Source organism: Pantherophis guttatus, chromosome 1 (assembly GCF_059756535.1).
Source record: "Pantherophis guttatus breed Tessera chromosome 1, ASM5975653v1, whole genome shotgun sequence".
Lineage (NCBI taxonomy): Eukaryota > Metazoa > Chordata > Lepidosauria > Squamata > Colubridae > Pantherophis > Pantherophis guttatus.
The window spans coordinates 172578125-172591507 of NC_142063.1; the positions used below are offsets into that span (position 1 = coordinate 172578125).

A 13383-nucleotide genomic window follows, 5' to 3' on the forward strand; every position below is an offset into this window, starting at 1 on the left:
CCATGTGATGTATGTGCCTTTGTGCAAAAAAAAGTTGCCCACAAAAAAGTATATTCACTGAAATGGAAAAAGAGTAGAAAAGGAAAGATGAGAAAACAAAACTGAGTAGAGAAAAGACAACTGGAGAGGTAAGGAAAATAAAGAGAAGGCCAATCAACAGTTATCGAAAGTTCATAACCCTAAAGTTTACCAACCTCGGCCCCAAACAATCTTCTCTTAAATAGGCTATGACCCCCGTAACTATTTTTAGTTCCATCTACTTCAATAATGAATTCTTCTGCAACAGTTTCCTAAACACATCCTGCCAATTCATAATTTTTGAGTAAAGAAGTATGATGGCAAAATTGGGAAACTGACTCAGCAGTTTTAATGGAAGTAAAAAATAGCATAGCATTCAGGAAGCCATATCATCCGAGCGAGAAGCTGACTAGATAGCCCATGCGCCATTAGGTCATTGTTTCGGAGATATTTCATACCTAAAGAGGGAATCAGATAACCACTGCCAGAAAATATGCATCAAGTTCCTTCTTCCCTTGTTCCTTCTATTTCCTTGTTCCTCCTTCCCTTCTCTACCAGTAGGTAGGTAAGTATCTGTACTGGCTTTGAGAAGGGAAGAAGATACTGCAAGATTGCCTAGGAAACTATCACAGAATGCTGAAAATGAAGATCACATAAGTGTAGTAGCAGCCCAGCAGTATCCAGTAGCACTGAAAAAGCCATAACTTCCCCAAATTTCATTCCCTCAAGAGTCATGCTCCTGGATTTTGAATATATTTTTTGTAAATTAACCCATTTGAGATACCTCAATTCTAAAACTGTTGCCCTGTGATTTAATGTTTCACCCAGGCCATAACAAGAGTTTTAGCGTAGGTATTAGCTAATTACTAATAATTTTTCAGAAAGAAGTATTTCACAGCATAGCTCTATATATCCAGTCAAGAATATAGGTTTTTTGACCAGGTTTTTGATTCTGATTATAAATGAAGGAATGGTTAATTAATTTTGGTTCACTGATGTTAACCAGAATTAATCAAACTTTCTTCTATCAAAATACACAGCTATCACCATGTTAAGCATATAGAAAGATTCTGAATTTCTAGATATGTCTATATAGGAAGATATTTCAAACAGGCAGCCCCTTTGTGCTTACTAAGGATTTCTTGAGGATCTTACATGTTTATGTGGACATCAGAAATTGGTTCAAATGTGATACATATATAATGTAAAGGGAATACAGTGGAAAGAACACTCAGTTTTGACTAGAATACCTAGTTTCAAAAATCTGTTCAGCTGAGGTAACTTTAATCAAAACATTCTTTCTCTGTGATATATGAAAATAGCAAGAACAGTGATTTATCCTACAAAGCTGTCTCTAAATAAAACTGATTGAAGTTGAATATGTTTCACACATATTAGATTTATTTATTTTGATTTGTTATGGCCACCCACTCAAGTTGACTGTCAGTGGAATAAAATGAAACTGACAGCGTAGAACAAAAACAATAAAGCCGTAACAATAACAATAAAATGGGACAGAGCCCCCACAAACATATTAACTCTAGGGCTGGGAACAGAGCCAGGATTTAAAAGGGCCTTCCAGAACCCCGGGAGTATAAGCATCTGGGAACTATTCCAGAGGGCAGGAGCTGCAATGGAGAAGGCGTGCTTCCTCGGTCCCACAAGATGATATTCAATTGAGGTGATCGGGTGGCAGAAAAAAATAGGCTGACCCTAACATAACCAGGTCCTAAGTCATGATCAGTAATAATCAGTAAAATCAGTAATAATAATGTAAAATTAACAGTAATAGTTTACCTTTTAGTATGAATAAATATAAATGAAGGATTTTTTTTCCACAAGTAGGGAGAACTGAAATACTTATGTGCTAAAATTATGACCCATTTGAAGGCCAGAAGCAGACTCTCATGAATGTGGCTTGATCTACAGTGAATCATAATTCTTTGAACAGGCTGCTGGGTAGCAATCAACAAAACTAATAAAAATCTGGTCTTCATTTCTAAACATAATTGCATCCTGCAAAATAACCAATAGAATTATAAAGCAGCTGTGACATAAAGACCATCACCCCTCATTGATAGGATGTCTAGGAGTGTTAATCTTAATCTGTATAAAAGGAGAGAATTATACTAGAGGTGCTTCTATGCCCAAGGAATGTAATTTAACTTCCTCAAATAGCCAGACACAATCCCCCTAATGAAAACTTTCCATGTCAAGTATTATTACAATTATTATTATTATTAAATTTATTTGCCGCCTATCTCGCTATGGGGTTACTTTAAGCAGCTCATAGCCATAAAAAAACCATAAAAAAAGAAACAAAAAGGAAGTTTAAACAAAATTAAAATAATAGAACAATAAAACAAAGTATGCTGTATGATTAATTGTATTCTCAGTAATCTGCAAAATTCTGAGAAAAATGTTACTAATATAGGAATTATAGAGCCATATGATTAGCATTTTCATTCTGCAATAGCGAATTCTCAAACTCCTTGACATAATATGGAACACAATGTTCCAACCCAACTTTCTATACCAAGCCTGTAACTCTTATCCTCTAAAGCTTCATTTCTGAACAAGACAAATATTAAATAAAAGGCATAAATTTGGTTAAAGACAGCCAAGCATCTAACACAAGTACCTGTGTGAGTCCTCTGGTGCGCTTTTAAGTGTGAGCTCTTTGTATATACTTTACGGCACCCATTAAACTGACAACGATGAACCCTCTTCTTGTTTTCCGGGGATGTGTCAGCCCCTAACCCTCCTTGTTCACTGTCACTGAGTGCACACTTTGTTGTGTTAGCTGGTGCTATTACACCAACCTTTACTGAGCTGAGGGTGGATTTCTTTGTCACTAATTTCAGTGTAACTGTGCCATCAACTGCAGAGATAGTTTGTGAGGTTTTTCCAAGATGGCGACTGAGTTCAGGAGAGGAAGGAGGTGTTAGTGAGGTCACTGCGTTGAGTTGGGCCTGGTTAACAGCAGCATAGCCCTCTGTAGAGGAGCTGGTAGGTTGCAGGCTGAGACAAGTCTCAGACAATAGTTTGTCCCTTGAGAGAATAATGTCCATGTTGGCATTTTTGTCACAGGTACTCATATCTACAGGTAATAAGAGTGGGTCCAATGGCTGAATGCTATCTTCTGTGCCTTGAGCAGAAGCATGAAGAAAACAGTCCAGGTCCTCCACAAAGCTTTCTGAGTTCTTCCTGGGCTCTGTCTGAAGGTAGCGTTCCAGCTCAAGGCATGTCTGTAGAAACAAAAGGAGAAAGAAGCCATCATTGGACAGTCAAACTCAATTGCAACCACTGCCAAGAAGAAAAGAGTATCTGAATATAGCAAGCTGCCACAGTCGGAGATAATAGAAAAGCAGATCAAAGAAGCCATAAGACAAAAGAGAAAGAAAGTGTCTGCAAAAATGAATTCTTCCATAGAATAAGAATACAATGGCTATTCAGCTCTGGTGTGTAGAATCTAGAAATCCAGGTACAAATCTATTATGCAAAAATACTCAAATTGCAAAAAAGGAAAACAACTGAAAGCACAGGTTGCTAGTTGCCTAGCAACTATAAGAGCAATCACTTGCAAATCAAGTGATTCACAAATGTTGCACAAGCACTACTTGACCAGTTCTGAAGAAATTCTCAACTCTATTTTGTTAACTACTTTGGGTATTCATACTAGACAGAAATGTTATAGGTATTTCAAATGAATCAATAAATATAAACTGAGAAACAAATATATAATAAAATTTCTACACTTTCTTTACAGATTAATTCAGACTACAACGCAAAACTGAAACATGACCATGGCACTGATAAAATCTGTTCCTAGACCTCTAAGGAATTAATTTATGATTGAGTCTATACATACAAAACATGACATGTAATTCAATGACCTTGTATCAGCCATTTAAATCCAGGGCAATGTAAAAGTTTACAATAGGATGTAATTCACTCATTTCCTTTTCTCTTCCCAAAGTTGTCCTCCTGAGCTTATCTTCTATACACAAGGAAAATGATACAGCAATGACTTAACATATACATGAAATGAACTGCATTTAAACAAATGACTCAAATACTTCTGCATGAATATGACATTGCAAACAAAAAGTCCCACTTGCTAAATCATCAACAATCAATCTAGCTTTTAGACAGACAGACAGACAGACAGAATATATAAAGTTTCATACCAAAGTAGAAGATTAAAAAAACCTTTTACATAACTAGTCATGTGTGTTGCAGGCAAAAATAAAATGGAAAGACTTCCGAATGTACCAAAGAACAGTATTCTTGATTTTCTCACACATACCATAGATCATCTATGCAACTATATCACTGAGAAATATAGGCTGCTTGCAATTCTTTCAAACGGATAGAATCAGGAGACAATGAAATGCAGTGATATTTGAGGTGCTGGCTAAAGGACTGCAAATGTTAAGATTAGCGCAGGCAAGTAGGAGATTTAAAACCTTGTAACTATCCATTTACATAGATCAGTCTTTCACACATATTTAGTAAACCAAATTATATATAATAGAAAATTCAGTCAAATCATAGGATTTGTCATCTCCTAAACAGCCAGTGAATAAATAATAAGCATAATGTTATTGTTTTCTCCAAGCTTAAGAATACTTTCACAGAATTTCTCCTTGTCACAATAGAAATAACAATCACTCTGTATCTTGATTTAGGCTCCTTAGAAGAGAAACTGTGAGGCTTACACTCTAAATACAAAGCCCATGGTTAGCAAGAGTTAGATGGAAAAAAGATTTTCAAAGAACACTAAAACCAGCACAGGCCTTGTGAAGTCTCCAGATGATACAAGGCTGTGTTGGGTCAGCTAATATCCTGTGGAGAAGACAGGAGGGAGCTGTCCCTGTAAGGCATTACTCCTTCTCTGATGACCACAGTGATCCTGACAGGCTTTAAGCCTTGTCATTAATTTTCCATAAAGAACCATTTCCGCAAGCCCCCTTTTGGGCAAGGCCCGATGCTTTGAGAAACATGCAATTATTCTTGGATCCCACCCCCTGCAGTCTTTGCACCTGTGTCAGTTCAAGATACCAGCTGGTCAAGGCCTGCCTTCTGCCTCAGAAATAGAAAGGCACCTCATCAAACTCACCTCCTCTTAGAAGGGAAAGGGAGGGGAAAGGCGGCCCCAATCATGAAAAAGTGTAAGTAAGTAAGCAAGCTTCCAACAGAGAAAAACTTCCTTCCCTGCCCCCCATCCCCCGCTGCCCAATCCCAAACTAGCAAGATTTCAATCTGAACAACAGGGGTGATGATGTCTAGCTTGAACAAACCACAAATTGCTCCCACTAGCCTCTTGGCTACTGGCAGGATACAAAGAATGCTAGGTTTTTCTTTAAAGAAATAATAAATTAAAAGTTACATATGTTCAAATATGAGACACCAGAATGCTAATTAAGAGAAAAGAAAACATCAATGTCTTTTTAATCTTATAATTTCAAAGTCTAAATTTCAGGTTGCTAACAAAAATTTATTACCGGGTAATAAACACTCTTGGACATCCTTAGCATACAGGAATATATTGTAAGTAGGAAGCTATCAAGTTCTTAAAAATCATGTTAGTAATACAAAAATATGCAATTATGTTTTTTTCTGCACAACACTTTGAATTTTATATTTCCCCATCCTGACAGAGAGGAATCCAAACAAAATATCTGTAATGCAGAAAAAGTATCAGAGACATTTAAAATAGCTTAAATTGACCATCTTTAGGATAATAAAGCAGGATTCTTTCCAAACTGATCATAACCAAAGTCTTTGAAGAATTACTCTTGAAGTCCATAGAAAACAGTGGAACATTGTGTGGATTACCCATTCTAGTCAATTGGGAGATAAAACAATTCTGAATTAGTTGAATCCAGCTGTCTTCCATATCACTGAGCTGACTGGCACATTCTGAAATTGACTCTAGGTAGTTACAATGAGAACATCTAAAGAAAACCAAACTGAAATGAAGCGTGGAAGGATATGTGTGTGAGAGAGTTTCACATTTCTAAAGTCACCCAATTTCTCAATAATTCTGGGCAAAATATAAACTGAAAATTTAGGGAAGAAACTACCGAAGATAGGCCGTTATTCAGATAACAAGGCCCTATGTCAAGGACCCTAACCAGCACTTTGAATTGTACCTGGAAACCTACTGGTAATTGGGCAGTTTACAAAGCAGAAATATTTTGCAGACATACCACAGCATGCCCATAATTTCTTGTGCCCCTGAATTCTGGATCAGTTGACATTTCTGAATGGTCTTCAAGGGTAGCCCCAAATAGAGCACACAATAGTACACATGCAGAGTAATCATATGTAATGGATCTTCCTCTTTGTGTTAAATCAGTGCGACGAACTATGATACAACTTTTATAAAGTATCATCTAACCTTTTTTTATACTGCAGAGTTCCAATGTGCCTATTCAAAATCTCAGCTAGTCAATAAGAAATGTTGCTCATCTATTTACCGCAGCTGATAGATCTAGTTGCTCGATTTAGCTTCCTTCAGATGTTAATAGCCTACATTTTCTAACATACTTCACTAGGCCAACTGAGGCTATTGGGAGTGGCAATTTAACAATATCCGAGGTGCAATGCCTAAATTATTCTTGTATTAAATTATGGTTGCAGTGTGATGGAAAATTGCCTCTGTATCCATACAGAGACTAAAATGTTAATTATTACACTAGTTCATTCAAAGTGAACTGGTGGTTATCTGTTACTTTTTCCAGATAATCTCTACTGTCTTCAATCTTATCTTTACTTGGTTTATAGCAGCATTAAACATCATTAATATGCTTCTGTTTTTGAGAATTGGTTTTATGCCGTCAGATACTCAGTTTAGTGGTTCAGTGCTTTAGACCCAACCTTATTAAATCAAAGTTGATTCTTAAAGAGTGTGGGGAGAGAAGTTCATATTAAATGCTATTGTATTCTCACAACAAAGGCACATATCACAGCAGGAAACAGACACATACAAACCTAAGGAGAAGGAAAAGAAGAGCTGTTATTAATACGAAAGCCAGTACTGAACAAAAGATCCCTTAAGATAAATAATGCAGCACAGCTGCTACAGTATAAAGAGAAATTGATAAATGTTATTCATTGCCAGTCACTATTTGAAGAGATGGAGAAGCTGGTCCAATAAACAGAAATGATAATTGGGCTTCTTAATTTCCTAGTTTTTTAAAAAAGGTTCTTAGCTATTCTGAAGTATATTACAAATCTCTCCAATTCATCTTCTCCATCAGGGATGCAGTATTGGAAGGATAATCTATTCCCACTCTCGGCTGAAGTAGGAAATCCACTCTTACTGTATTCAGTAGGTAAGCTATACAACCTCTACTTAAAAACAGTTAATGAGGGGAAATCCACCACCTTCCAGAACATTGTATTCCTCTATTTAAAAAAATGTGTACCATCAGAAAATTCTTGGTTCCAATTCTTTTTACTGTAATTTGAATCTTTCAACTGAGATTTTTCTTCCTTTTAGGTTACAAAAAAAATCAACACAAATTTATTCTCTATGCAGAAGCCTTTCAAATATTTTAAAGTAGTACTTATTCCATCTCTTAATCATCTCTCCTCCAAGCTCTTTCAAGAAAGCTCTTCTAAAGCTTTCTTGATTATATTAGAGCATCAGGCTTTCACATATTTGTAACTCTCCCCTAGACGAATATGTTGTATTATGCTAGAACTAGACACAATACTCCAGCTGAGCAAATACCTAAAGCTGAGTAGTGTAACAGCTTCTCAACACCATACTACTTGATGTAGCCTAGGATACTTTAGTCTTTTTAGCTGCTGGATCAGCCATTAATTCATATTTAGTTCTTAAAACCTTTGGGTCAGATTTGTATACACCGCTGTCAAGTCATCTTGTATTTGCACATTGATTTTTCCTAGATCAATCTAGACCTGAATTATCTCTGTGAAATTTGTTTTGCAAATTTTGCCCAATTCTCAGTATCAAGATAATCTTGAATCTCACTTCCCCGCCCCCCAAAGGTAACCTTCTTTTCAATTTGGTTCACCAGGATATTTAATGACAGTTTTCTTCTTTCTTAAGAAACCCAATCCACGGTTGCTCTTTGTAATTATTCTCTGACCCTGACTGGCATTGAACTGTAGAGGCTGGAGTCATTAAAAGATGGTAGCTGATGGATCAAAGCCTGAAGCCTAATATATCATATAATGTGTTAAAAGTACAGGTAGTCTTCATCTGATGACTGCCTCATACAGCAGCTGTTTGTATTTAGAGTAGTGATGGAAAAAATAACTTTGGACCAATCCTTGCATTTATGATCTTTGCTAGTTTGTAAAGCAAAGGACAGCTGGTCAGATTGTAGGTATAGTCATGGTTTCACTTATCAAGTTGCCAGTCCTAATTGTGATCACTAAATGAGGTCTACCTGTACCTGAAAAGGGAAAAGAATGACAATATGCCCAATTAAGGGAAGAATCTTTCTGAGATGTTCTTAAGATAAAGCTCAAGCTTCAGGATGGAGGAAAAGCAGATGACAAAATTAACGTTGAACAGAATATAATCAGATTTTACAACATTTACAGAAACTAATAATATCTATTAAGATTATCCATTGCATCTATAATAAACATTAAAGATAACAGCAGAAAGAAAAACAATGCAGCAGAAATCAGTACTAAAAAAAGAAAGAGTACAAATTCATCTCTCATCTCCTCCATGAATCACGGAGGGGGGGGTGACTAGATCCACAAGTGGGAAGAAGTAAATGGCATTGGTCATTTTCTCGTAAGTAGCCATATATTCTTCCTCAACACATGTTCAACTTTTGCCAGTGTGACTGGGAAACAGATGCAGAAAATTGAAAAAAACCTAAGGCTCTTTTGCTCTCATATCCAGCAGGAGGGTGCAGACCGTAAGCACCTTGGACAGCTACAAATCTATAGTCTTAATTTTATATTGTGTCCTTACCTTTGGGGTGACCAACAGGTGTCATGGTTTCAAATGCTTAAAGATGTTAACATGGAGAAAATAGATTGCAGATATCTAACTATTGCAGACAGATTTAAAAACTGCCAATGACCTGGAATTCTCAGCTTGTCAAGAATTTTATGTATCTCAAGACTGTTCCCACACTCTCATTTCTGCACCCCTGAAAATTCCATCTAAAAAGTTATGGAAATTACATTGTTTCTAAAGGACTTGTGGAGTATGGTGTTATACCTAAAACTCTGTAAGAGCAGAGAATGAGGATTAACCATTCCTTTTTAACATACAAAAGTGCAAACGGGACAACAATTGTTCCAGAAAATAAACAAAATCCTTGGATTTTCTCAATTTTTAAAAGTTCATTGCAAATGTAACATGTTGGAATGAACTCCTTTCTAAAGTTGATCCAAATATATTTCTCTTTCTAAAACCAAAATGGAAGTCAAAATTCCTTCAAATAAATCTAAGGCTTTCTGATTTGAGGCTTACGTTGTTGATGATGTCTACATCACCAAAAAAAGTGGTATCTAGTTATTTGGGTGGGGTGTGTGGAATTAAGCCAACCAGCCAATTCCCCCATAAAAGCAGTTTTCTGTAATTATGTGGCTTTGCTTTAACATAACCACCCAAATGGCTTTTGGGGTAATAAAATATTCAGCAATCTTCCTTCTCTTTACTTAAACACCATTACCATAATGTAGTATCCCAAATATGTCTTCATGGAGACAAGCAAAAGACAAAATACATCAACAAGCATTCTCAACAACTGTCTTACCCATTTACCCAACTACTCCCATTTTTCTGTTTTACATTTCAGAGCCTAATAGTCCATTTAAGGCAATAGCTTTTGTCAATTAATAATGGCATAAACATTTGTTCTTATGAGAAATGCTACAGAACACATTAATTATGCAGGTAGAATATATGGAATCTCTATCTGCAAATTCTCAGATCCTCTGCACAGGAATATGACAAAAACCTGCTTTAATTTCTAATGAATTGAATACAGCTGTTGTTGCATGTGATCCACATCCCCAGGCTTGTTTATCCAACCCATGGTAGCAATTATTACAGCTTACCACAGCAACCTTGGGGCTGGTATCCATACTTACCTTTTTTTGGTGAATGAAGCCTACAACTAGTGGATGAAGCCAAGGCATTCAAATGGGTATGGTAGAGATTTCCAAAATGTTTTCTCCTTTGATTTTAGGAGAAGCTGAGGTTTGTTTTTTTAAAAAAAAAAATCCAAGCAATCTCACTTTGGAGCTTACACTAAAGTAAATTTTGGTTACTACACTGTTGAAATATGAGTGACAGTTCTGGAGGCATTAAAAGGAGCAGTGGGGTCTCATGCAAATCTGAAGTCCTAATGCACTCCAGTCTTAAACTGTTGTAGGAAGCGGGCCTGAATTATAACTAAACTAGCTTCAAAATTGGTTTAAATATAACAAATCTGCAAAAGGAACAGTATAGCATTAAAAGATTTGCCCATAATCTTTTTTTCCTTCAATCTTGCAGATAAAGTGATCTGCTAAACAAGGTTATGCTCAACAGATTTAAAATAAAAGTATACTGTACATTCTCTTTCCCAGTTTTGCTACTGTTTTTCTTGTCTTTATAAGAAGCCCAGTATTCTGGGATCAGAAAGCACCTTCATGAGAAACTGCCTTCATGAGAAACTTCATAAGAATGCAAATCATCTTATAAATTTTAGAAGATAAACACCAATGAAATAGAGACAGTTAGGAGTCTTTGTTCTACAGTTCTTCCATCCAGATCCTCAAGTTCCTCTCCACTGGCATAAGCAAACAGCTCAGTCTATTAGTATTATAAAAATACAGATAATGTATAATATGATATTTAAGCAAAACAAATCTAGCAACAGTTGTATAAATGGAACATTAAAGTTATTACAATGTAGGAAACAATAAAAAGCAATGACAATATAACAAAAAGCAAACTAAAATTAAGCCTTAAAAGTCTGGGCAACATGAAGACACCATGTTGGTGCCTGCCAGGCACCAACAGGACATCTGATCGGGTTCCAGAAAGACTACCCCAGGAAACTTTCTCCAATTGGGATGTGTCCATATTAAACATCCCCTCCTTTTCTCCTGCCTTGTCTCTCTCATATGATGGAATTTATCTGCAGAAGACCATCTACTGAAGATATGAAGCTACTGGATATGCTGAGAAACAGGTGGTCCCCCATTCCTTATATCATAAATGGCACTTAAGGTCACAAACAGTACTTCAATTGAACTTGGAGACAGTCCACTGGAACCCAACTGAATACGATGGGAATGTTTAGTTCCAGCTAGCAATCTATGGTAGCAACTACACTCTAAATTAATTGCATTCCAAGCTATTGATTAGGTACTATTTTATTCTGTAGAAAAAAAGAAGGATTCAGATGTAATTGCGCTGCGAGATGCCCCCCTCTCGCGGCGATGGCCTTCCACCCTACCTTAAGGACGGGCTTTGGAGTCCCGAGAGGTGGCATGTTTTAAAGCGGGAATTGAGGGGTTTTTTAATTAGGGTTTTTAATGATTTTTTAAGGGGAACCGGGAGGAAGACCAATGGGGTTGAGGGGGGTAACCCACTAAGGTCGGAGACGAGCCCGGCACAGGGGAATGGTTTGGAGGGTGCAGGTCGAGGGATTGGGGAAGGGTTGGTGGGCTATCCGAAGGAGGAATTTACCATCAGCATGGTGAATGGGAGGGGCAGATATGGCGGGAGTAGGAGGCCACATCATGTGCTGGGGGCGCGCACTCACTGTTTGAGAGCAATTGCGCGCCCCGGTCCCCAAGACTCCACTCAGATACTAGGTGGCTTAGATACTCAGGACCTGGGCCTCCAGCTGATGTTATGCAATGCCAGGTCTGTGGTTAATAAGGCCCCCCTCATCCATGATCTTATACAGGAGGGGGGAGCGGACCTGGCAGCTATTACTGAGACTTGGTTGGGCCCGGAGGGAGGGGTCCCCCTGGTTGAGATGTGCCCACCGGGCTTCAGAGCGCTTCATCAGCTGAGGGCCCAGGGAAGGGGCAGGGGGGTGGCGGTTATTATTAAAGAAGGTCTTGGTCCGAGGGGGACCACTGTGCCACAGATTGCCGGATGTGAAACCCTCTTTGTGAGATGGGGTCATGGGGCTCAGATGGGCCTGTTGCTCACGTACCTGGCTCCCTGCCCGAGCTACTCGACGTGATATCCACTGTGGCAGTTGATACACCCAGGCTTATGGTCATGGGTGATTTCAACCTGCCATCCGTTGGTGAGACGTCTGAGATGGCCTGGGAGTTCATGGCTTCCATGACGGCCATGGACCTGACCCATTTAGTTCATGGCCCCACCCACAGGGGGGGTCACACTCTGGACTTGATTTTTGTCTCTGGCCAGTGGTTGAGTGGCCTTGTTATAGGGGATATAGACATGGAACCCTTGTCATGGTCTGACCACTCACTCCTTCGCCTAGATCTTCGAACCGCTACACCCCACCGCAGGGAGGCGGAGCCTACAAGATGGGTCCGCCCCAGGCGCCTGATGGGTTCTGATAGATTCCAGATGGAGCTTGGGCCATTTCCTGAGGTTCTAGCACATGACTCGGTCGGGGACCTGGTGGCGGCCTGGGATTGGGCTGCTAGCGGAGCCTTAGATCGAGTCGTGCCTTTGCAGCCTCTGACCCAGTGTTGATCCCTCGCGGCTCCTTGGTTCACTGAGGAGCTGAGGGAGATGAAGCGCCGGAAAAGACGCCTGGAGAGCAGTTGGAGGGCTAGTCTCACCAAATCTGATCGAACACTGGTAAGGTCGCATATTAAGACCTACCTAGTGGCGATAAAAGAGGCGAAGTCTAATTACTTTTCTGCTCTTATTGCGTCATCAGAGAATCGTCCGGCAGCCCTGTTCAGAGTGACCCGCTCCCTGCTTCAACCGGGAGTGCGGGAGGACCCCTTGGAGGGCAGGGCTGAGGATTTCGGATGATATCTGTATGACAAAATCGCTCAGATCCGGCGGGATTTGGGAAGAGTTTGACCCTGTGACTCCGGATGACGTGGACAGGATTTTGGGGAGACTTAATGCGACCACATGTTTACTGGACCCGTGTCCCTCCTGGTTAGTACTGGCTTCCTGGGAGGTCACACGAGGCTGGCTCCAGGGAATTATCAACACTTCGTTGAGTGAGGGTCACTTCCCCGTTGCCTTGAAAGAGGCTGTGGTGAGGCCTCTCCTCAAGAAGCCCTCCCTGGACCCGGCAGTATTGGCTAACTACCTTCGTGGCGAAGGTTGTTGAGAGTGTGGTCACACAACAGTTTCCACAATTCCTGGAGGAAACGTCCTATCTAGATCCGTTCCAGTCGGGTTTCAGGCCTGGGCAC

At 39.2% G+C, this 13383-nt stretch overlaps 1 protein-coding gene across 1 annotated transcript in view; it reads right to left on the minus strand.

The window, feature by feature from the left end:
- Window positions 1–13383, minus strand: part of KLF7 (KLF transcription factor 7) — a 77613-nt gene that overhangs the window by 37761 nt on the left and 26469 nt on the right. Inside the window, exon 2 of the mRNA XM_034431695.3 lies at window positions 2660–3266. Within this exon, the coding sequence (XP_034287586.2) occupies window positions 2660–3266 (607 nt within the window). The remainder of the gene's footprint in view (window positions 1–2659; window positions 3267–13383) is intronic.